The 25,092-nt window shown below is 40.8% G+C and overlaps 1 protein-coding gene across 8 annotated transcripts in view; it reads left to right on the top strand.

Moving 5' to 3' along the window:
• YAP1 (Yes1 associated transcriptional regulator) overlaps window positions 1-25,092 on the top strand; it is a 130,774-nt gene that overhangs the window by 96,219 nt on the left and 9,463 nt on the right. For 2 of the 8 annotated variants that reach the window (XM_090030199.1, XM_090030195.1), the window contains 3 exons: window positions 3,730-3,923; window positions 6,078-6,125; window positions 17,965-18,095. In XM_090030199.1, coding sequence (XP_089886325.1) covers window positions 3,730-3,923; window positions 6,078-6,125; window positions 17,965-18,095 — 373 coding nt within the window. The remainder of the gene's footprint in view (window positions 1-3,729; window positions 3,924-6,077; window positions 6,126-17,964; window positions 18,096-25,092) is intronic. The other 6 variants (XM_090030196.1, XM_090030192.1, XM_090030198.1 and 3 more) reach the window with 3 other exon arrangements.

Raw genomic sequence — 25,092 nt, 5'->3', positions numbered from 1 at the left:
GGGCCATGCAGCTTCAAGCAGCACCAGGGCTGCCCAGGCTGTCACCTGGGGGGCAGTGCTGCTCTCAGGGACAATGTGTTGTGCCAGGCTGGGTCCTGCCTTCACAGAGCCCTTGTGCCATTGGGTTGGGCTGGTTCCACGGAGGCAGGACCCGGCCCAGCACAGCACACAGTCTCTATGAGCGATGCCGGCCCCTGGGTGACAGCCCAAGTGGCCCTGGTACTGCCTGGAGCTGCACAGCCCCACACAGCGCCACGCTGAGCTGGGTCAGCGCCGCATGAGGAAGCACAGGCAGAGTCGTTTGGTTTGGTTGAGGTCAATAGAAGAAGTCATGAGAGTGAAGTTGAAGAGCATCAGCTTTCCTTAGCAGCATGTCAGTGCATCATAGAGTTGGAGCTTCATGCTTCATGGATGTATTAACTGGGAATGCCCAACTCCCAACTGGATTGAGGTGTAAGATAGTTTCCCAACGGAGGCCGACCATTAGTATGATCTTCTCTCATCAGATGCAAGCTCTCAACATGCTTTGCAAGAATGGATAGTGTAGGCATGCATATGCAGGTTAATGGATAGCCCTAAAGTGAGGACCAAGGAGTCAGTATTTTACTTTTCAAATCTTTTTCACGTAGTAAAATATTTTAACAAAAAACTACGATTGGTGTGTGCAGCGTGCAGGCTTGCGTTGTGCACCCCAATTGTAGCCTGACCATGAAGTGTTTGTAGAGAGCCAGTAGCTATCTTTTCAGTGTTTTGTTTTCTCCTTTTAGTAGTTATCCAGCCACAATTGAAGTTTTTAAATATCACGTTAGTTTGTTATAAATTTTAATCCAGAGTTGCAGTAGGGCAAACTTTTACGTTATCTTCAACACTTTTTAAGTAGCTGTTTGAAAAGCCATTAGCAGTGTTTAAAAATATTTAATGCTTGTTAACAGCATGACCCAATTTAAATACAAAACAACATGTCAAACAACTTTTCAACAATATTTTTTATTAAGGACTTGTAAAGTTACTTAACAATACTGGTATACTTTCTTGCTATTTCTATCTTCAAACAAAGATTTAGCTTATAGACAAGCAACCTGGTAACTGTTTAAAACGAATGGATACTGACCCAGTTTCTGCTCACTCCTTAAATGTATTTCGTTTCTGTGACATAGTAGAGCATGGCTGAATTAAATACATAACAGTAGTTGTGATTTTGCTGGTTCAGTACTTTAATAGCTTAGGCTTTGCTTTAAATTCATTTAGAATACTTTTATTTTAACAGTGCTGAATTTGAAAATAGAATATAGTTACTTTTTTAATTATACATATAATTAGTGTCTAGGTTTTTAATCATTTCCCCAAATTATTCTAACAATACAATTAAATCAAAACCAAATGTTGTTATAGTAAAAGATGCTGACTTCTAGATGAGACTGATTGAAAAAACAGTTTGTATTATATAAATTCATGGAAGTTAATGAGTTTTGTTGACATTTCTATTTCAGATAATCAGCACTTTCCAGTACTTTGATATCTTTTAGGAATACTATTAATATGAAATCCAGTCACTTTTTAAAGGTGAATGGTATAAATTTTGTGTTTTAATAGGATACCATGATATTTTTCATTCCCCAAAATAATCCACAGCTACAAAGATTGCCACGTTTATTTAAGATATGAATGAAAAGCTATGGAAAAATTTATATTAGTACGTCTGAAATGTTCTAAAGTAGTACCACAAAGATATAAATATATAAACGTGATCTCATTTAACACACTTTTTTTTATCTGAATGATGGAATGACTAGCACATCGATGAAATTCACAGATTAATATCAACTTCCGCAATTGGCTATAATTACTGGAACAATTTTAGAAAAATTACAAGAAAGTTTTGCAACCTAAATAACCCAAGTACTTAAAAGCTGAGCAGTGCCAAATGTATGGTTTGCTGTCTATGCACCCTTAACTTTGGTTTGCTTCTCCTTTCAACCTTTGTACTGAATGAGACATGAAACCTAGAGGGGAAATTAGTAGTAGATGATCATATAATCAAAGACTATATCATAAGCAGGGATCCTGGTTTCCTCTGTTTAAAAATGGCAAATTCTCTGATTAAAAATCACAAATTCTTCCCTCAAAATCCACATTTTTCTGCCATTAAAATGAAACTCCTCTAATACATACGAATCAGTTGAACACAATGTTTTACTGATATATTTATGATTTTAAAGCAACTTGGAAGTCTACCACTGCCTCAATCATTATAATAAAATAAATTCTAAATACCTATACATTTTGGTATTTGATTATGGTTTTTTAATCATGAAAAATCAGAGCTCTCCCTGCACCCTTCATCACGAGAATACAGGCTAAGTAATGCTCTTTTGAGAGAGAGATTTTCATTTCTTTTTCCCCACTCTATGCACAATTTCCTCCAGCTCTTTAAAGAGCAAAATCCTAAACCTCCTGCAATGCAAGAATGAGTTCCACCATTGCAGTTAACAAAAACAGGCTGTTTTTCCAAAGTGAGAAATTATGGACTACTGATGCCTTGTGCTGAATGTAGAGTATGTTTTGAAAGTCTGGTATAGTTTTCTCCCTCTGCCATTTTAGGGGATGAGGGGTTTCTTCCCCATGTGGTTCTCCTACTTAGGGGAGTGGGGTCTCATGGGGGTCATCATGGAAGTAAAGAAACTACAGTAGTAAAGAATTATAAAAAGTAGTTAAATCTTTGTAGAATGTCATGGAACAAAGAAAAGGTACTTCTGTAGTGTGAGGCCTGTTACCGTCCTGCTGAGGATGAAAGGCCCATAGTAAACAGCAGCAGGGTTAAGGCTTCTTAAAAAGAAGTCGCAAGAATCCTTTATAGTGGAAATTAAGTCAGATATGAGGATTGTTACTAACTTATCCTCTTAGAAAATACCTAACAGTATTCTAGGTGTTCTTCTATATGATTTAAAATTCACCCTGTCTAAAGGAGCTATCAGTTTTTCTTTTGTGCTGAAACAGCCTGTCATCCCAGGTCAAATGATGGCTTCTTAACCAGAGGTCGTACGTGCTTTAAATGTACAGGAGGGTATAATGAAAGGGTACTGGATGAAATGAGAGGAAAAGAAATACTTTAAGGAAAAATGCTTATGTTACAATGAGATGTATTAGTTTCCCAAGGCCAAGCAGTAGAAGCTCCAACTTATTAGGATTATTTAAAACTGGAGAATACACTTTAGGGGATGTTATTAAAATAACAGGATTTAAAATTAGGTGATCCACTATATACGTTCCATTGTTAAGCATTTAGTGCTCTCTAATATCAATATTGAACTGTTAGATCTCGATGAATATACCTGGCTTGTCTGATGCTTTGAAAAAAATTACTATTAAGGAAGTTAGATCATATGAATGATCATTTTGATTTTAACGTATTTTGATTGCAACCATTTTATTATTTTAGTTGCATGTTTTGCACTACCTCTAAATAGAGATCCAGACTTTCAAACAGTTGGATGCCATTTTGGTTCACACTGTTCAGAAAATCTGGACTATTACAGTGAAATCTCAACAGTGACAAACAGTTATTTTGGTTGTACATCCTGTGAGAATCAATATAGATGTATGGTTTGTACAGTTGTGGTTTGTAGGGGTTTATGAGTTTTCATATAAATCACGTTAAGGACATTTCTTTTTCTTCTGCAGACATATTTGAATTATCGTTTTAAAATACATATTGTTTTGACTCCTTAGCTATGAATCCACGAATCACCCAAAGCGCTCCAGTGAAGCAGCCACCTTCATTAGCTCCTCAGAGTCCTCAAGGAGGTGTGATGGGCAGTGGCAACTCCAGTCAGCAGCAACAGATGAGATTGCAACAGTTGCAAATGGAGAAAGAGAGACTGCGACTGAAGCATCAAGAACTGCTTCGGCAGGTGAGGCCACAGGTTAGACACATGCTTCCACTATATCTTCTTATTTTTGTATGTTTCTGTTGTGCTTAAATTGTACTTTGAGTGTAAAACATGAGTGACCACATGCAAGGCTTTAAGCCCCAGAAGGACCGCAGGATTGTGCTACCTTTGTTTTGTTGCATCATCAGCTCAGCATGGAAGCCTCAGACATACCTTGTGAAAGGTGTTTGCTTCAGCAAAATTCTTTGCTTACTGATATTCAGGTGGCAAACTTAGGAAAGCAGCACAGGCTGATGATCTTACCTGAGAGAGAAGATTTTTTTCCATGTCCAGTAAACCTGGAATCATGCAGGAGGCAGAAAGGCTGGGTGCCTACAGTATTTCTTTAACCATCATTTTAGGGGAGCAAAAACCTTTTTGAATAGACAACTATTCAAAAAGGGTATATTTTTAGAATACATCGCTATCTAGAAGGATCCCAAAGTCCTTATAAAGTTCTGTACTATACATGGAAGAATTGTCTTATTGCTGAAAGCTATCCAATTGGGAATGAATTGTCAGGTTGGAAAATTTATTATCAACCATTCTTGGCTTTGAACAGGAGGTTCTTTTATGTGCAGGTATTTCAGACTTGTGCTTAAACTGAAAGCTGTTCCTTTTAGAACTTTTTCTAGTACCAGAAAATGGGCATCGAGAGTTTATTTACTGGGGTATCTCTTTAGGAATTGGGAACTTTGGATTTCAGATTCCAACTTTTTTCATTTGTGAACTTTGATTAAATTATTTAAAACTCTTGCTTCTGTTTTTTCCATCCATAAAATGGCAATCACTGCCTTTCTCATAGGATATTTTGACGTTTCATTTGATCAAAATGACTTTGAAGATGGAAAATATTACAGAATTTTTGCTATTATTTAGTTAACAGCACAGTCTTTTCAAAGAGTAATGGCAGTATTAGCAGGAATAGAGGAAAAAGAAAACTTAATGTAACGCAGTTTTGTTAAACCTATGTCTAATGTTGGGTAGGGACATAACAAATACATATATCTACCATTTAGTAACAGATGGGAACACGTTATTATACTAATTATATGTTGTGCTGGAAGCAGCTCTTTATATGAGGAAAATGAAAAAAACATTTACATTAGAAAGGTCTTACCTTGTCATGACAAGGAAGTAATTCCAATAGCATTCACTTAAAGCCAGCCAAACTTGTTGAATATTATAATCCCTTTTACTTTGTTTTTTTTAAACTGGCTTTTAATGTAACATTTTACCCGGATTTGATTTATAGATAACAAATTTTGGTTTAGTTTTTGCAACCAAGTTACTCTGGAGACTGTGACATTTTGTTCCAATAAACAAAAGTTCTATTCATTTCATTATCTTTGGTAGGAAGTTGGCTGTTCTTTTGTCCTAGATATTTAGGTATTCTAAGTTTAGAATATTTGGAAGTTTTTTGACTTGGGTGAAGCACTAATCTCTTCTTTGACAAGAAAGAACCTTAATCTTATCCTGTTCACTTCTCATTTTGGGTGATGGGCTTTATATCAGAAGATAACATCTTCATGTCCTCAGAGATAACTTCTTTTTTTCTTCATCACACCTGCAGTAGACTGTCCTTGTCCTGGAATCTAACTCCCATGATCTTTTGTACTCAGGGCCAGATTGTAGATATCTTTATCGTCTCTGGATACAAGATCGGAGATCCTTATAGAGTCCAGGGCTTTTTCTTTTCTTTTCATTTCATTTCAAATACTTCAGATAAAAACATGTCTTTAAGATAGCATCTGGTCTCTCTCTGCTTCAGCACCTGGGCTTCTGTTGTTCCTGCTTTGCTATTAATCCTCCAACAAATGTCTACCCTGTGCTAGCATGCTCTTAGGTAGGACTTCTAATTTCCTTCTTCCCTCAGTTCTTTGGGAGAAATCTGACTAACTTTGGATGGAGTGACCACCAGTTTCCTTCGTATTTTTCCCCTGGGCGTTTAAGCTTCTACGTCATTCATGTACTCAGTTTTTTGTTTCATTGTGCGGTGATTTTCATCGGCTCTTAACTCTCTTATCCTATCTCATCTTGGGCTGTCTTGGGGACTTGATACTACAGGATGGTGTTTGTAAGTCAGCCTGCACATCTGAACCATGCAGCTTTAAAGTAATTTGTATCCATCTTATTTTTTACTCTTAGGCATTGCGGAATATCAATCCCAGCACAGCAAATTCTCCAAAACATCAGGTAGGCTCTTAACTGATGTTTCAGCATAATTAGAAGTGGGGAAAAAAACCATTAAATTAGGCTAGGTGAGGAGCTTGTGAAATCATCCTGAAAAACAACTAGCCATTCGCTTTTTTGAGCCACCGTCATTACCCTAACATCTGTGTTTTAAAATGGTACATTACTTCAATATTATTTCAGTCTTTCAAAACAATTGGGGAATTTGTTACCTTTTTTTTTGCATTGTATTGCAAATAACTTTCTCTTGTTGATCATTCTTGAGGATACTGAAGTACCAATTCTGATCCAATCAGAATAGATAATGTATCTAACCTCCCATTAAATATAATACAGAGTAGCTTGTGGTGTTTAAATACTATTCATATGCTTGAAATGTGGTGGTGTTCTTAAGCACAGTTTGTCTAAACAAATCCCATCTAATGATTAACACTCCTGTAAATTAAGGAAATAAACAAACTCATCTAAAATGCATGCAAGGGATTTAAAGGCAGCAAGCTTGTAAATACAGTATCATTAAGAATAGATTAAACTGCTGAAATAGTTTCTGAAATTGAATTATGTACAACATGGAAATCAGGTTAAATAGGCTTTGGCACAGATATAGTTTGTGCATAGATTTAAAAAAAACTATGGAAAAAGAAACTGCAAGAACGTAAAGAATAGCTGGGTTCTGGGTAAATAATTGAATGTGAACTCCTAGACCATGGAGAGTTGAAAGCAATGGAATGTTTAATTTGGAAGGTGTATTTCCCTAGATGTCTTGAGCCTTAGTTTCACTTTGAGGTTGTTACAGTCATCATGTGTAATATTCTTAATATGCCCATTCTTTGGATATTACGCATATTGGCAACCTGAATAGCACATACAAGCTATATGTTGTTTTTGTAATAGGAAAACAAAACAGAATAAAGATACTAATATTATACATTTCCACTACCACAAGAGTCACTTCCCAGGACATGCTGTGTTGCCAAATGGAGCTTCAGAACATATCTTACAAAACTTCTATAAGCTTTTACGTTGTAAAAAGAAATCTTCAAAATAAGGACTTCATGAAAACATGTGCTGTCTAACTGATACCCTAGAGGGGAAAAAAACGTCTAAAGTCTAACTGTGGTAACTAAAATGCCATTGTTAACTAATTCAGTGATCATTCTTTGGAGAATTGGCTACCTAATGTGTATTTACATCATTGTTGGTTGCACTGGTGAGGTATGGGATAACTGTCCCTAAATTACACTGGGATGAGGGGTGTTATTCAAGTTCTTTCCAGTCTCTCCTTAAATTCAAGTTAAGACACAAGTAGCCACCAACATATGGTAAAGAGATGCTTTTCTTCCTGAGTTCTAGATGTCATGTCTCTAGCATCCAAGCTGGCATGCTTTTTTCGTATGTTCCCCATCTTACCCCTTTCATATATCAGAACTTAGACATTCTCTTTCTCTTACAGCAGCCATCAAAGGTGCTTGTGGATGACACAGAAATATACATCAAATTGAAAGATATTGTACTGCAAATAAATATTTAATAAAGTTAAAAACAAAATAGTACAGTGAGCGTAGTACCAATTGTTCATTTTCATATTTAACTCAGTAACAAGATTGGGTTCAAAATACTCAGGTTTCTAGTTGCAACACAAAATGGTACAGAAGCTACAGAGACCTTGCTGCACAGTGTGCTTTATAGGGTCATGTGTATAATAGTTGAATGAATTAGAACGGGTACAAAATAATACAATGGTTTTTGGTCAGGATTGATTTCAACATTTTTGCTAGTGGTGGCTTCTGTAAGTCATAATCATGTGGATCTCTTCTGGATTAGCATCTAAGTGACACCCTCAGTCTTATTCTACAGGCTGGAACTGGTGAATGGGCATGCAGGGAGATCAGGATTACATATGAGTTTGTTTAGTTCAGGCTTACATCAGACTCACCCTTGTTCCCAAGAGGATGTGTGGGACCTATTATATAGTCTGCCCTTTTTGGTAAGGGACTCAGTTGGGTTTCAGAGTGTGACCTGAGGGAGAGACAAAAGTGTGCATGCAGTAGGTCACTCTGCTGTTGGCCTGACAGCTATTGTTCCACTAGTTGTATAACAAAATCTGAATGTATATTTAATGCTTTCTTCATATGTCACTTTAACAAGGCAATGAGTGGTCAGAGATGGAAGGAAATTTGAACACATTAAAAACAATTCTTGAGAGCTTATGCTTGCAAACAGTTTTGGCCTTTCCTATGAGTAATACTTAGGCAGTCCCAATTTGCAAAACTGTTATAAGTCTTGGACAGCCTGATAAATTCCTGTCTTCACTTGGGAGGAAAAAAATACAAAAGTGTGATAAATTTCTTCAGTAGACTGCTTATTGCTGTCAGATCATTCCTGTGTTTGACAGATAAAAATTCATCAATTCAGACTGGATTAGCGCTCCCATAATAGATTTTTTTGGTTTGGGTCAGGGGGAAGGGAATTTGTTTCTTTTAAAGTTTCAGGAATTATTGAAAGTGCTTCAAGGTGTCACCACTTTGGAAGCTTCCAAAAGCAGATTAGGCAAATATTTGCTGAGGATGGTTTAGACAAAAACAAACCTTTCTTTAGTAGGGAATTGGACTAATGACCTCCCGAGGTCACTTTCCAGTCCCAGCTTTTCTGTGAATCCATGTTGGATCCAGCACTCTTATTACTAGATTAATTAAGTCCTGTAATGGTCTTACGTCCAGAAGTTAAAGAAGCCATTATCTCTCAGATGAGCCCTTGTGCAAAAAAACCCATATCTCATATCATTTGGTTAGGGATTTCTCCCATCTGGGGTGAATGCTGGCAACCTTGTATTAAGGAAACTTTGACTTTACTGGCAGTCCTGAGACTACCTTGACCCATTTAAGTCCGCTCTTGCAACCAAATAAGATAATTTTGGACTCTTTGGTCACTTTCTTTTGGCAGGGGACAAAAATCAAGTGTTCTTGACAATTCTTTTAGCTGTCATTTGCCTTTGGCAATTAATATGAGATATTTGAATCATCTGTTCTGTGCTCAATAGCATCTGTGCTATTACCAGGGTTGAGGGTTGTGAATTAGGACATTATTTAAGCATATTCTTTGTGCTGTCCTAAACAGGGATGTTTTCCTGAACTGGGGTGTTAGTGAGACAGCACTTCTGTGAAATTCTTTGGCAAAATATTAATTCCTTAATACACCAGTGTGTGAATCTAACATTGTTTTATCATCCATTGGTATGGTTGAAACTTGCTAAAGGAAAGTGCTCAGACAGAGCTTCAGCTCACATTTACATAGTTAAGATCTGATGAAGAAGTTGCTTAATTTAATTTATTGCTAAGAAATGAAAAAATGATGCAGGGAGCACTCTAGTATACTATTTTGCAAGTGTCTAGCAAATGTAAACGAGACAGACTGTGAACAGTCCCAGTTAGTGAAGGGGAGTTCTATGTGGTCAGATTCTGGGCTGCATGCTGGCTGGCGGAAGAATGCTCAAAATGTGAAATTCAGTTCATTAATTTTACTGGAAAGGCAGCATTTGTGTTTCAGCTTTCGTGGGTACTGTAGTTATAAATATTCCTTGGCTCCTAGAATTGCATACCTGAACGACTTACTCAGAACAATAAATCTAAGTTAAATTTAAGTTTGTTTATTGGTTTAATATGTGGTGACAGCAGAACTATTAATAGTACAAGGAGTTTCATGCTTCTCTGTTCATTCAAATGTGGGAGATGTTTGAGCATCAACAGCCAGAAGTTACAGGGAAGAATATTTCTTTTTACATATGCGTAACTTAAACTAAAAGTATTGTCCCTTTAGGCAAGAAACAAGTTTCTAATGGACTTAAAGGCAAAATCATTTTGCTATTTTCTCTTTTGCCCACTTGTCTATATAACCAGGTGCATGGAAAGCATTTATCTTTCCAATGAGACAACAGCTCATGAATCCATCTTTTCTCCTGCATTTTTACTTGTCTTTAACTCCCTACAGACTAGTGCTTATGACTACACTGGAGCTGTAGCACACTGCATTGAATTTCCAGTGCATACTTGTGCTGTTTTCAGGTTCAGAGTTTATTCATTTTTGCATCTTATTACAGCATCATTTCCATCTCCATCCTAGTGCTTTCACTACAGTCAAACTAGCACTCAGATGTTATTCTAATTAAGTCCTAAAAATGATGCAACGGATGTTGCATAAGGAATATAGGCACTAGAGTATTTTCTTTTTTTTTTTAAAGGCTAGAAATTATGCAAAAGAAATTTAAGTCTAGAGGCTGCTCGAATAGCTAGGCATCAGCCAGTTTTTCAAAATGAATACAAGCCTATGAAAATTAGGATTCTTAGATGATTGTTGAGTCAAAACCCAGTTTGAAGATTCCATTCATACTTGGTAATTGCAATGTAATATATTTGGCTTGCTTATGCATATTAGGTGTTTGCCAGATATGTCAAAACTTTTCCACACCGGGCCAGATCAATCAAGTTAGGTGCTACCAATGCCTTGCTTTTTAGATACATGGCAATGGAGTGAACCCCATAGTGCAGGGTTAGGTGTCTTGGCTCCCTTTACTATGCCTAGGGAGATCCAAGAAACCTATGCTGAACAGAGAGCTGCATTCAGCTAAGAAATTCTGAACACAAAGATGCATCTGAACTCCTGCTCCCATCTTGAGCATAGGCACCTAAGTAAGAGCAGCAAGAGAAGGGACTTCTGTTAATTTAAGATATAGACCATAGGACCTGCTTCTGAGCATAGATGCCTACAAGCCTCCTCACAAAGCATACAGGAGGGCTTGTTCTTCTTATAAGATGACACTGCTGATGGAGCATGTGGGTGCTGCCTGCCTATACTAGCCTAGTGTTTTGAGTACTTGCCCTAGAAATAGAAAGCTAGTTTAGAATCCCTCCTTGGCCTGTGGGAATTCAAATACTCTTTTCCCAGCTCCTACAAGAAGTAGGTGGTCAAGTAGCTGCCAGGCAAGAGCCTAGGCTGTGTAGGGTCATTCTTTTGTTGAAACTGTGCTGCTCTTGGAAAGGAATGCGGGTTTCAAGCAGCCTGAAGGAATGCGAATGACAGAGAGCCTGATGCTGTAGTTTGGTGGTTGGGGTGCTCACCTACATGGAAAAATTCCAGGTTCCTTTCCCTGCTCTTAGAATTTATTACTTCTGTTTTTTATCTAAAATGCAGTCTGACACTAAGAACTAAACTTAGGATTCGGGTCTCCTAGACAATGTCTCTTAATGCTAACTATTGTGTACATGGTGAATACACCCACCACATCCTGCTCAGTGTATTTTTGAATGAAGTTCCTCTGGTTACTGTGTAGTAGCCATCTCCTGAACACATCTGCTAGTTTGGGCTCTTCAGGTGCTGCTCTGCTCACACTCTAAGCCCAAATGGGGCTTGATATATGCAAGTTCTTGACATGTGCAGAAGGCACGACTGTAGCTATATAGACAACTTTCAGATCAAATAGGGAGAAACCTAATGAGTTTAGTTACCTAGGAGCCTCCTGAGCTGGGTTAAGTGGCTGCTTATGGGTGCAAGAGAGTTAGGGTCTCTACTTAGGATTTAAATGCTTAATCTGCCACCTAAACCCAGTTTTAGCTGCCTAGTTCCTTTTGTGATTGAGTAGAATATCTCTTGTATTGAGAGTTAGAGGTACACATAGGAAAACCTACAGGCTGAGAAAGGAACAAATTATTACAGTAGCATTTTAAAGGTTTAAGAGTTTTGGTAACAGTAACTGCCAAACTGAAAAGCAGTAGGAAAGTGAACGTTACATTTTATACGTTACTGAATGAGGACCTAGTCCTGAAAACAAATGCCTGCATTCTGCTAGGTTCAGTGCAGGTGTAGGACCTAAAAATGTTTCATTCATAGTTTATAAGCCTGAAGATAACAGAATTATCTGTTTATACCCTACAAACAAGGGCATTTCCCTAGTAGTTTTGACTAGTTCCTTTTCTTCCTTTTTAGTGTTTAGATGTGGTCTTTGCCTGAGCAGCAATATGTTTGTAAATAAAAAATGCTTAGGCTGATTTGTGTGGTGTAACCATGCCCCTGCTCAGATCGCTTGCAAGGATTTGTTCCTGATTTTGTATATGAAAACATAAGCTTTTACAGATTGAGCTGAAGTTACAGACCCATTTGCTCCTGAGATAATACAAGATTCTTAAACAGTGGGGGTGAGGGGTAGTAGAGATAGGGGTGACCGCACTTGGTGCTAGTTTGTGGGGTAGGTGGTAGCAGCCATGCATTTGCAACTGTAAATGTGGCTGCAGCAATTAAAATATGACCACATTATTAATTTGGGTTATAGCGATCTAGTATAATATTGTTACACTGGTAGAGCATTCAGCTTCAGTTTGAATGAGTTGCATGTTTCATGAATAGCTTGTAAATATAACATTTTGTTTAACTAAAATAAACAAGCTTGGAAAAGAACAGCTGGATAAGTTGCAAAGTGCTGAGATCACTCTAAAGTCACTTTCTCCAAGGAGTTGACTCTCATTTTGTGTTTCTACATAATATCCAAAATTAGAAGTATATACTAACAATAGGAGTGTTAAGCTTTTATTTACCCTGAGGTAGTTAGAAAACTTTGACATACTTACAGAAATAGGAGGTCAAGTCATAGTAATCTCAACCAGAATTTTGTCATAGTTATATTTGTGCCTCTAGAAGGTCAAAGAGTTCTAATAGAAACATATTTTAAAGATGTGAATAAAAATCTCACATTTTCAACTAAAGTAATGAAAAAACAGGTTATTTTCATAGTCTGGAAATCTTTCTAAACACCCTGTGTCATTCAGAATAGCTGGATTATTAGTATTATTTTTTTAAATAACCAGAAAGTAAAAAAGACTAATCAGCAATTACATGATCATAGAAAATTCTTCTATACACCTATACAGAGGCTTCCTTTAAATGGTTGATGTAAGATTTCCAGAGAACACAAGTCATTCAGTAGACTTGCAGTGTTATGAAATAGTATAATTAATTTACATTTGAATTTCTGGTCAGCCTGTCAGTAATTAGTATTTTTTCCATCATGAGCCAATCTTAACAGGGGTTATAGTTTAATAATCCTCTTGGAAAATGCTGTAGTGAAATCTTAACAAAATAGCTTTTTAGTGTAGTCAGTTTTTATCTGCGTTGCACTGGTCTACTCCTAGATGAACCTTTCATGCTTTTGGCAGTGAAGTACATTTAAATCCAATAAAAACTGAGCACTGAGTGCATACCCAGTCTCATTTGCTATTTAATCAAATGTTTATGGGTTTTGTAGCTATTTGAATACTTCTCAGAAGTTGTTGCCACACATTTATGCACTGTTTATCACCAAATGATGAAAGAACCTCGTTTCTTTCTACCATGACTACCTTTGGACTGTTCTCCCTTGAGGTTAAAGCCCTTTTTTCTAAGTAACTTGTACACAGTTTTGCAACCTCCCCCCGAATTTTACTCCTTTCCATACAATTTGATTCTTGCAAGCTTGCCACATGGAGCTGAAGTCTGGATCTTCAGCCTTACCAATTTTGTACTAGAAGCTTTTGAAAAATGGAGCTTTTAGAAAAACTGGAGTTTGGGGGTTTTTTTTAAGATATGCTAAATGAGTTGGTGATGTGCACTGATGAGGTGCTCAGTCTTCATAGTGAGCTGTTATCTCAGTTAGTTGTATGCAAGCTCATTAGTACTAGTATTTGCATTATTGTCACTCCTTGGTGCCCTCAGACCAGGATGTTTTTATGTCAACCCCTGTACAAACAGAGTTGAAAGGCGGATCTGATTCCAAAGAGTTTGTACTTGAAGTATGAGATGAGATAGATGGCTGATGATCACAATGATGCGGAAGCAATATTGGTCATCGTATGCAGTAGTCTCAACACCGTAATAGCCAGTTTTCTCAGTATTTTCTGCAGAGGAGAGTTAAACGGAGAGATCTTAAGAGCAATGAAGTGGCTGTGCATGTCTGGAGAGCTTCCTCCAAGCATAAAAGAAAGTATGGAAAGAAGCACAAAGGTGTTTGTAAATTTAACGAGAAAGGGGAAGCTAGCTTAAGACAGGAAGAGACTGTGAAGGTCCTATGATCTAAGATCATAAGGTGGTAAAATTGATCAGGGAGACAAAGATAACATGGATGATAGGAAGGAGAGTGTGGAAATGGAAACTGTTGCATCCAGGGTGGAAGCAGAACTTCCAAAAACATAATATACCCAAGTTAAAGTGACCAGAACTTACAATGCATAAAGAGTGACATTTCCAGTATGGAAAGGTAAGTATAAATACCACTGTACACAGTCCTTGTGATGCCTCATTTGAAATATACATGCCACTCCAGTTACCCACACGCTCCAGAAAATCCTAATAGGAACAGGATGGTAGGGAGAATGGGAAGCCTATTTGAGATGAGACTTTTCAAAGAGTTATAGAATTGGAGAAAATTAGGGTTGGAAGGAACCTCAGGAGGTCATCTAGCCCAGCTTCTTGTTCTAAGCAGGACCATTCTCAATTATAACATGCCAGCCAAGGCTTTGTCTAGCCAGGTCTTAAAAACCTCCAAGGATGGAGATTCCACCACCTGTCTGGGTAACTTTTTCTAGTACTTCACTACTCTCATAGCAAGAAAGCTTTTCCTGGTACCAAAGCTAAACTTCCCTTGCTGAAACTTGACCATTGCTCCTTGTTCTGTCATCTGCCACCACTGAGAACAGTCCAGCTCCGTCTGTTTTTCAACCACCCTTCAGGAAGTTGAGCGTTGCTCCCGTTAAATCTTCCTTAGTCTTCTCTTCTGCAGACCAAATAAGCCCAGTTCCCTCAGCCTCTCCTTAAAAGTCATGTGCCCGACCCCGCAAACCATTTTCATTGCCCTCCACTGGACTCTTTCCAACCTGTCTACATCCTTTCTGTAGTGGGGGGGCACAAAATGACACAGTACTCCGGATGTGGCCTTGCCAGTGCTGAATAGATGGGAATAATTACTTCCCTCAGTCTGCTGGCAACACATCTACCAATGCAACCCTGTATGCTGTTAGTCTTCTTGGCAGCAAGGGCACACTGCTCGTTCATATTCAGCTTATTGTCAAGTGTAACCCCTGGGCCTTTTTGCAGAGCTTTGTACAGGATTGTTCTCTCCTAATAGCAGGACTTTGCATTTGTCCTTACTGAACTTCATGAGTTTTCTTTTGGTTCAAATCCTCCAGTTTCTCTCTGTCTCTGAATCCCAGCCCTACCTTCCAGCATATCTACTACTCCCCCCATCTTGGTGTCATCTGCAAACTTGATGAGGGTGCATTCAGTCCCATCTTCCAGTTCATTGATGAAGATATGGAACAAAACTGGCCCCAGTTCCAACACCGGGGGTACTCCAGTTGATTCCAACTGCCAACTAGAGATCAAGCCCCATTGATTACTACCCTTGAGCCTAATGATCCAGCCAGTTTTTTTTTTAAATCCCCTTACCTTACAGTCCAATCATCCAGCCCATACTTCCTTAACTGGCTTGCAAGAATGTTGTGGGAGACCATATTGAAAGCCTTGCTGAAGTCAAAGTATACCACATCCACTGGTCTCCCAACATTTACAGAGCCAGTCATCTCACTAAAGAAGGCAATCAGGTTGGTCAGGCATGACTTGCCCTTGGTGAATCCATACTGAGTGTTCCTATTTACCGTCTTCTGGTCCAAGTACTTAGAAATGCATTCTTTAAGGACCTGCTCCCCATGATTTTTTTCCAACGACTGAGGTGAGGCTCACCAGGCTGTAGTTCCTTGGATCCTCCTCATTCTCTTTCTTCAAGATGGGCAATATATTTTCCTCTTTCCAGTAATCTGAAACCTCTCCCTATCACCACGAGTTTTCAAAACTAATGACCAATGCCTCTACAGTCACATTTTCCAACTCCCTCAGCACCCACAAGTGCATCACATCTAGTCCCATCAACTTGTACATGTCCCGCTTTTTTAAGTAGTCCCTAACCTGCTCTTTTGCCACTGTTGGCTGCTCACCTTCTCCCCATATTGCTGCAGTAATCTGGGAACTGACCTTGCCTGGGAAGACAGATAAAAAAGGCATTGAATACTTCAGCCTTTTCTGCATCACCTATCAGTAGGTGGCCCCCCATTCAATATGGGACCCACACTTTCCCTGATCTTCCTCTTTTTGCTGGTATACTTGTAGAAACCCTTCTTGTATTTGTAATTTTGTACCTTTTCTTATTCAGTTTAGCATAACAGACTAAGAAGGGAATAAAATTGCATTTTCTAAATATGGGTGGAGCAAACACAAGAGAAAAACTGAGAGGCTCATTTTGGCTGGGGGGGAAAAAAACGGTTTATAACTATTTGATTCTGGGAGGTTCTACAATGACGTGAATGAGGAATGTGATCATTTTATGAAAGTTGTTTTTTTGCTGTTGAATGCAGTAGCCAGGGGACTGGATTCAGTGACCCAGGAAGTCCCTTCCAGTCCTATAATCTTTCTCTGTTATGCTGAGGATACATTTTGATTGGAAAGACAAACAGCTTATGTTTGATGCAGTACAGATGCTTCATACAGCACCACAAACTATTACTGGAGCTTGACTGTTCTCAGTGGTGGCAGATGACAGAGCAAGGAACAAGGGTCTCAGGTTGCAGCAAGGGAAGCTTAGGTTGGATATTACGAAAAACTCTCTTGCTCAGAGGGTAGTAAAACGCTGGAACAGGTTATGTAGAGACGTGGTGGAAGCTCCATCCTTGGAGGTTTTTAAGGCCCGGCTCGACCAAAGGCCTGGCTGAAATGATCTAGTTAGGGGGGATGGTCCTGCTTAGAGCAGGGATTGGACTGGATGACTTCTTGAGGTCCCTTCCAAACTTCATTTTCCATGATTCTAAATCTCTAATGCAGAGACTGTCGTTCATGTTTGTCTGCTTCCCTTTCAGTCAGGACTGGGAATGCATATCCACAACGCAATAGCTGATTTGTTTGCAACAGTGATGCATGCAGTGATGGGCAGTTGTGTTAAAACTGTATGGAGGTCACAGTTGAGAGGGGTGGAAGGATGTATAGGTGCAGTCTTTGCAGTTAGGAATTGTGTGTACCCTGGCCAGACCCCTGGCAGGGAGGGGAAGGGTGTAAATAAAGTAAGATGAGAACTTTCACAACTAGGATTGCATATATACACACAGTTGCATACATTGGTACACAGTGGGACCCCATAACCAATCAGCTAGTAAGTAACAAGCAGTCAGCCAGCAGTTCACATGCAGTTTTATTCAGGTGAGGTAGTAGGTTGAACAATTATGAAAAATTGGTCTGTTCATAAATCTGTTTTGAAGTGTTTTAAGCCGTTAAGAGAGCTGAGGAAGGGCAGCTTGTGCAAGAAAGGTTGTCCAGTATCTCTCCCAACTATACAAATCCGTCTAATACAAGATATCACCAAAGTCTTTGCCTCTCATATGTTTCCTGGTCCATTGCAGCTACAACATCACTTCAACCTTTGTTCATAAATAATTTTCAAACAGGAAGAAGAGTGAAGTTCTTTGGTTAAATTGTTTACGAACAGCCCAACTGGTAATTTGGGTATTGTATTGTAGGTAATATAATTACTTTAAAATATTTGCAGTGAAGCCTTCTTATTAATTAGAACAATTGGCTGTACTTTAATTTGTTGGCACAGAATAATTATTCTGTGGGGTTTATTACTGACTTCAAAAACTTAATGTATTTCTATTTGTATACAGTAACTTGAAGTATATAAAAATCTAAGTTATTGTGATGTTTCTGGCTGCACACAAATATTTCATGAGCCTGAAGTATTTCATTGAACTTGCTAATGTGTTCACTTCTTGTTTTTTAGGAATTAGCTCTCCGTAGCCAACTTCCAACAATGGAACAAGACAGTGGTTCTCAAAATCCAGTTTCGTCTCCTGGAATGTCTCAGGAACTGAGAACAATGACTACAAATAGTTCTGATCCTTTTCTGAACAGGTTTGTAGGAGTAGCTACTAGAGGAAAAAGATTGTGATTTAAGATTCTGTTCAGTACATGTAATAGTTTATTTTGAACATCTGTCTGTGCCAAAAGCCACAGCTGTAAATGAATCTTCCCTTAAATGGCAAGTCCAGTAAAAGTTGAGGATTAAAAGCTGTCTCCTGTGGGAGGAAATAGACTGTTCAGACTTGTAGAACGGATTCCTATTCAAAGTCATAACATGTTTGCCTATACATAATCTGTTGACTAACAGTCATTTAAAATTACTGACTCAGAGAACTTGTGAATAGCTTATTATGAGATCAAGTGCACTGTAAGGCACATTTAAGACTATATACCTTAGGATTCTTTCTTCCCCCCAGCTTCCTCCTCCACTTAGGGTATTTTAGTCTTGTAGCATTCTCACTGTGTAACTGTTAATGCTAGAAACACTGATGCAATTCATTTTTTAAAACCATATCATTTGAAGTTCATCCCTTAATTCAAGCAGTTGGAATTTTGGATTGGTTTTCTGCAAAAATAGACCTCTGCTATTTGTATAATTTTTGTTCCCCAGCTGCATAAGGCAAGGACAGAGTTCACTCTAGTTTGTCACGAATATATTGTTTTGGGTAGAGTAAGTAAATGGGTTCTTCTTAGTGTTTGGGAGAAAATACTGTATCCTTACATTAACTGTCTAAAAGGATTTTAAAAAAATAGAAAAGAATTGATGCACTCTGTCAAATAATCCGTCATACTAGGAGATTCAAGCCCTGGGTTGCTCATGGAGGTGACAGGATTTTTTAGTTCTGCTAACTGATTAATTTTTTGAAAGGCTGAGAAGAAACGTTGACTGCAGTAATAAATTTTGTAACGTCGTTTGATGGTGATGTTTCAGTCAGGCTTCTAAATGAATGAACCCACTCAGCACCTATTTTAACAAGATTTTATAGAGCAGGATAACTGTTTGGAATACTTCAGCTATACCTGAGCTTAATGTTTCTTTCCATGATCTTTATAAGTATCAGTCCACTTCTTAGAAGCGGGCATTATAAATCTACCCTGGATACCTGTAAGTTTCTGCGCAGCAATATAACATGCTTGTCACTCTCAGCAGCATTACATTATTTTATATAGAATAAAAAAATTAGGAACCTTATAAATCCTTTCAGTATGAAGCTCAACTTATATTTTTCACTAATTGTTATAGTATCAAAGTTGTTACTGCAATAATAAGTGTCTGTTGGATTACTCTGCATGATATAAGAACAGGACCAGCATGTTGAAATGTTACTGCTGTAACCCTTTTCTATGTTTTATAACAAATCTTGACACCGTGTCTTTCCATTTCATATCCAGGAAAGAGACCATTCATAGTTTCATAGTTGGTAGGGTTGGAAGGGACCTGAGCAGATCATCAAGTCCGACCCCCTGCCATGGCATGAAAAAGTACTGGGATCAAACGACCCCAGCAAGGTGTTTGTCTAGCCTCCTCTTAAAGACCCCCCAGGGTAGGAGCCAGCACCACTTCTCTTGGAAGTTGGTTCCAGATCCTAGCCGCCCTGACCGTGAGGTCGCGCCTCCTGATATCTAGTCTGAATTTACCTTCTGCCAGCTTGTGACCATTATTCCTGGTCACTCCTAGCGGTGCTCGGGGGAACAGGGACTTCCCCAGTGCCTGCTGGTCCCCTTAGTTTGTAACAGGCCACTACATCCCCCCTCAGGCTTCTCTTGTGGAGGCTGAACAGGTTCAGCTCCTGCAGTCTCTCATTGTAGGGTCTGCCCTGTTGTCCCCGAATCATGCGAGTGGTCTTCCTCTGGACCCTCTCCATGTTGTCTACATCCCTCTTGAAGTGCAGTGCCCAGAACTGGATGCAGTACTCCAGCTGCATGCAGCCTGACCAGTGTCACATAGAGGGGGAGGATCACCTCCTTGGACCTGCTTGAGATGCATCTGTGGATGCATGACAAGGTGTGGTTGGCCTTCCTGACTTCATCCTCACACTGCCGGCCCATGCTCATCTTGGCATCAGTGATGACTCCAAGATCCTTTTCTGTGTCTGCACTGACGAGAAGGGAGTTCCCGGGCCTGTAGGTATGCTGCTGGTTCTTCCTCCCCAGGTGCATCACCTTGCACTTGTCGGTGCTGAATCCCATCCTATTCTCGTCTGCCCACCCCTGTAACCTGTCTAGGTCCAATTGCAGCCTGTTCTTCCCTTCTAGAGTGCCCACATCCCCCCACATCTTAGTGTCGCCAGCAAATTTGAAGAGGGTGCTTTTTACCCCCTTGTCCAAGTCACTGATGAAGATGTTGAACAGTGTGGGCCTGAGGACCAAGACCTGGGGGACCCCACGGCCCACATCCCTCCAGGTTGAAAATGACCCATCCAGCACCACTCTCTGTGGCCCTCCAGCCAGTTAGTGACCCAATTGACTGTGTACGTGTCGGCACCACAGTCCCCTAATTTTTTAATGAGAACAGGGTGAGAGGGAGTGTCGAAGGCCTTCCTAAAGTCCAGAAAGACTATGTCCACTGCTACCCCTGCATCTAAGGATTTCGTGACCTGGTCAATAGAAGGCCACCAGGTTGGTTTGACAGGACCTGCCTCTAATGAACCCATGTTGTTTGCCCCTAAGCATAATCTCCGCTGGCCCCTCGTGGACATGTGCCAGGATAATTCTCTCAAAAAGCTTACCCAGGATCGAGGTAAGACTAACTGGCCTGTAGTTCCCCGGGTCCTCCTTCCTCCCTTTTTTGAAGATGGGAACCACATTGGCCCTCTTCCAGTCCTCTGGCACCACACCAGAGCACCACGAGTGCTCGTACAGCCGTGCCAGGGGTCTCGCAATGACCACAGGTAATTTCCTCAGCACTCTGGGGTGAAGATCATCAGGACCAGCTGACTTAAATACATCCAGTCCCTCCAGAAGTTCCCTGACTAGATCCTCCCTGACCCCTGGCCTGGGTGCACCTCCCCTGGGGCCTGAGGGGGTCCTGGTGGGGGGGCTGATCCGGACCCTGCTCAGAAAAATGGAGGCAAAGAAGTCATTAAATAGGTTAGCTTTGTCATCTGGTGTGACGACCAAATTTCCTAGTGTGTCTTGCAGGGGCCCCACATTAACCGGTATTCTTTTTGCCCCCTTTGTATTAAAAAAGGACTTCTTGTTGTCCTGGATCCAGGTAGCTAGTCTCAGTTCCATCTCTGCCTTGGCCTTCCTGACCTCCCCCTGCAACCCCAAGCAACCACAGTTCATATCTACTTATGTCCTTAGACCAGTGCAGCTACAACCTGTACCCCGTTTCATATTGAGACTTTCTTCATCCTTACTCATTAATTCTTTCATTATTTTTTTTTTAGCTTTTGGCACTCTACCAGTCCAGTTCACATTGGTGCTTGTTTCCCTTCCTTTTTCCACAAATGGCACACTCTCCTTCCCCCCCTCTCTCTCACTTAATGTTCCTTCTGAGTCTGGAGCAGGGCCAGACAGTCTGGCCTGTGGGCCAGATCAAGCCTGTGATGGACTCCATTTCCCAGCAGCCCCTGCCTGCATCGCTTCATCCAGTTTCCATGGAGACCCCAGGAACAGCGGGGCAGTGACAATGCAGGGTCACGGTTTCCATGGAGACCAGCCCCAGCAGTACTGGCAAGGCACATGGCTGGGCAGGGAGCTGCTTTGCAATCTTGTGGATCTTGTGGCAGTGACAGCATGGTCCAGAGCCAGGGCAGTGCTGCAATCGGCTGCCCACACACCCCAGGCAGACTGCTGGGAAATGGAGTCCAGCCGTTTTGCCCACCCACAGTCTAGAGGTATAATGCTCACTGTGATTCAGTTGTGCCTAGGTTCTTAAACCAGCCCTGTCACAAAACTATTTGAGTATCTTCTGGTACTTTCTTAGATTATATGATTAACCAGGCTATACATGGTCTGGTCTGAAATAAATTAGATTAAATTCAATACGGGCAGATGAAAAATCCTGCTTTTAGGACAGAACAATCAGGTTCAAAATATATAATGGAAGCAACTAGCTATGCTACAGTACTGCAAAAGAGGTCCTGTAGTTTATAGTGGATTGCAAACTGAATTAATTGAATGTGTAATATTATTGCAAAACAAAGTTAACAGCATGTAGAGAAGTCTCAACAGAGGCACCACCTTCAAGTCAAGAGAAGTGATTCTTTTATTCATCACTGGTGAAGCCTCATCTGGAGCACTTTTAGTTCTGGGTACTGCACTTGAAGAAAGATGGACAGTATCCACTAGAGCAGTGGCACTCAACATTTCTGCCGTGAACGGCATGTGCCCCAAGCGGTTGAGGGGATACGGCTGCTCCTCTGACGGCAGGAACACAGTGCCAGGAGTCTAGTGGCGGTGAGCTGGGAGCTCCCGCAGATGCTACTGGCAGGGCAGCAAGGTGACCACCTGCAGGCGCCACCAGCAGCGGCAATCAGGGACCTTTTTGCAGGGGATACACATGCACCCCTACACGTCGCCCCTGATTTCTGCCCTATGAACTAGATGGGCAGTGTCCAGCCCATCCATGGACAAGATTCCACTGATGGGCCCAATCCGGGGCACAGGGCAGGTGCAGTGGGGCCTGAACTGGCTGCAGAAGGGGCAGGGGGCATCCCAGCCCCATCCAACTAGGGCACAGCCTAGCCCTAATTTGAATATGTGGGGTGGCAGGAGGCATGGTCCAGCCACAATGGACTTGGAAGATTGGAAGTGGGGCAGGACTGGCAGTGTTAATTCCCACAGGTGCCTCCCACTGAATTTCTCATGCTGTAAGGAACCAGCGGGCCAGATGCACTGGCTCCGCAAGCAAAGGCTTGAGCCCCCCTGCACTTGAATAGAGCAAAACTAATTAAAGGTCTAGAAAACCTGGCATAAAAATAAGTTGATAGAACTGGGATTATTGATTCGGAGAAATAGAAGGGGGTGAATATAGTAAGTCTCCAGATACAGAAAGGGCTATTGTAAAGAGGATGGAGTTTGATTGTTCTCTGAAGCCAGTGGGGGGGCAGTACAAGAAGTAACAGTCTTAAATTACAATAAGGGAGATAAGGACTGTCCGACTGTGTTCAGCTTCATTCTAAATTTTGATTGAGCACTGAAACAGATTACTTGGGTTGTTACATCTCCTTCCTTGGAAGTTTTTAAGTGTGGGTTAGACAAACACTTGGCTGGGATGGTTCAGGTGGAGATAATAACAAGAAACAAGAGGCGAATCATGGAAAGTGTGGGTTGCTTACTGAATGAGGGAGACAACCAAGTGACAGGGTGCAGAAAAAGCTGAAGTGCTTAATGCCTATTTCACCTCAGTGTTCACAGGCAAGGTCATCTCCAAGACTACTATATCTGGCAGCACAGTTTGGGGAGGAGGTGAGCAGCCAACTGTGGCAAAAGAGCAGGTTAAGGACTATTTAGAAAAGCTGAACGTGTGCAAGTCGATGGGCCTGGATGCAATGTACCTGAGGTTGCTGAGGAAGTTGGCTGATGTGATTGCAGAGCCACTGGCCATCATCTTTGAAAGCTCATGGTGATCGGGAAAGGTGCCAGCCAATTGGAAAGGGGTAAATATAGTGTCCATATTTAAGAACGGGGAAAAGGAGGATCCAGAGACCTATAGAACAGTCAGCCTCATCTCAGTCTCTTGAGAAATCATGGAGCAGATACTCAAGGAATCCATTTTTAAGCATTTGGAGGAGAAGATGATTAGGAGCAGGATAGGATAGGATAGATTCACCAAGGGCAAGTCATGCTTGACCAACCTGATTGCCTTCTATGATGAGATGACTACCTCTGTGGATGTGGGGAGACCAGTGGGTGTAGTATTCTTTGACTGGCTTTCAATATGGTCTCCCACAACAGTCTTACAGGCACCTAAGGAACTACCGGTTGGATAAATGGACTGTAAGGGGGATAGAAAACTTGGTGGATCATTGGGCTCAAAGGATGTAATAGTCAATGGCTCAGTGTGCAGTTGGCAGCTGGTATCAAGTGAAGTGCCCCAGCAGTTGGTCGTGGGGCTGGTTTTGTTCAATATCTTCATCAATGACCTGAAAGATGACATAGCATGCACCCTCAGCAAGTTTTCAGATGATACCAACCTGGGGGGGAGTAGTAGATACACCGGAGGGTAGGGTTAAGATTCAGAAAGGCCTAGACAAATTGGAGAATTGGACCAAAAAACCTCTCATGAGGTTCAACAAGGACAAGTGCAAAGTCCTGCACTAAGGATGGAACAATCCCATGGACTGATACAGGCTGGGGGCTGACTGGCTGGGCAGCAACTGTGGAGAAAAGGACCTGGGGGTTACAGGGGACAATAAGCCAACAGTGTGCCCTTGTTGCCAAGAAGGCTAACTGCATACTGAGCTGCATTGATAGGAGTGTTGCCAGCAGATTGAGGGAAGTGATTATTCCCCTCTATTCAGAACTGGTGAGGCTACATCTGGCTTACTGTGTTCAGTTTTGGGCCCCCCACTACAGAAAGGATGTGGACAAATTGGAGAGAGTCCAGTAGTGAGCAATGAAAATGATTAGAGGGCTGGCACCCATAACTTCCAAAGAGAGGCTGAAGGAACTGGGTTTATTTAGTTTGGAGAAGAGAAGACTGAGGGGATTTAATAGCATCCTTCATCTCCCTGATGGTTGGTTCCAAAGAGGATGGAGCCGGACTGTTCTCAGTGGTGGCAAAAGACAGCCAGGAGCAGGGATGATATAATTTGAGGATGGTTCTGCTTAGAGTAGGGGGTTGGACTAGATCCGTGGTTCTCAATCTGGTACGCGTCCCACCAGTGGTACACAAATAACCTGTCAGTGGTACGTGTTAACAGATTTATTATAATTACTTTATATGAAAAGAATTTGGTGGTGGTACTTAAGGTTGTATTATTTTAAACTGGTGGTGCGCAATCTGTCAGAGTTTGGGAACCGCTGGCCTAGATGACCTCCTGAAGTCCGTTCCACACCTAATTTTCTGTGATTCTGTGAGACTAGGATCCTGCTTTGA

This window comes from Crocodylus siamensis, chromosome 1 (assembly GCF_052110815.1).
Source record: "Crocodylus siamensis isolate JL-2025a chromosome 1, ASM5211081v1, whole genome shotgun sequence".
Lineage (NCBI taxonomy): Eukaryota > Metazoa > Chordata > Crocodylia > Crocodylidae > Crocodylus > Crocodylus siamensis.
Note: the sequence above shows the minus strand (reverse complement) of the source record. Positions and strands in the feature narration are given on the sequence as shown.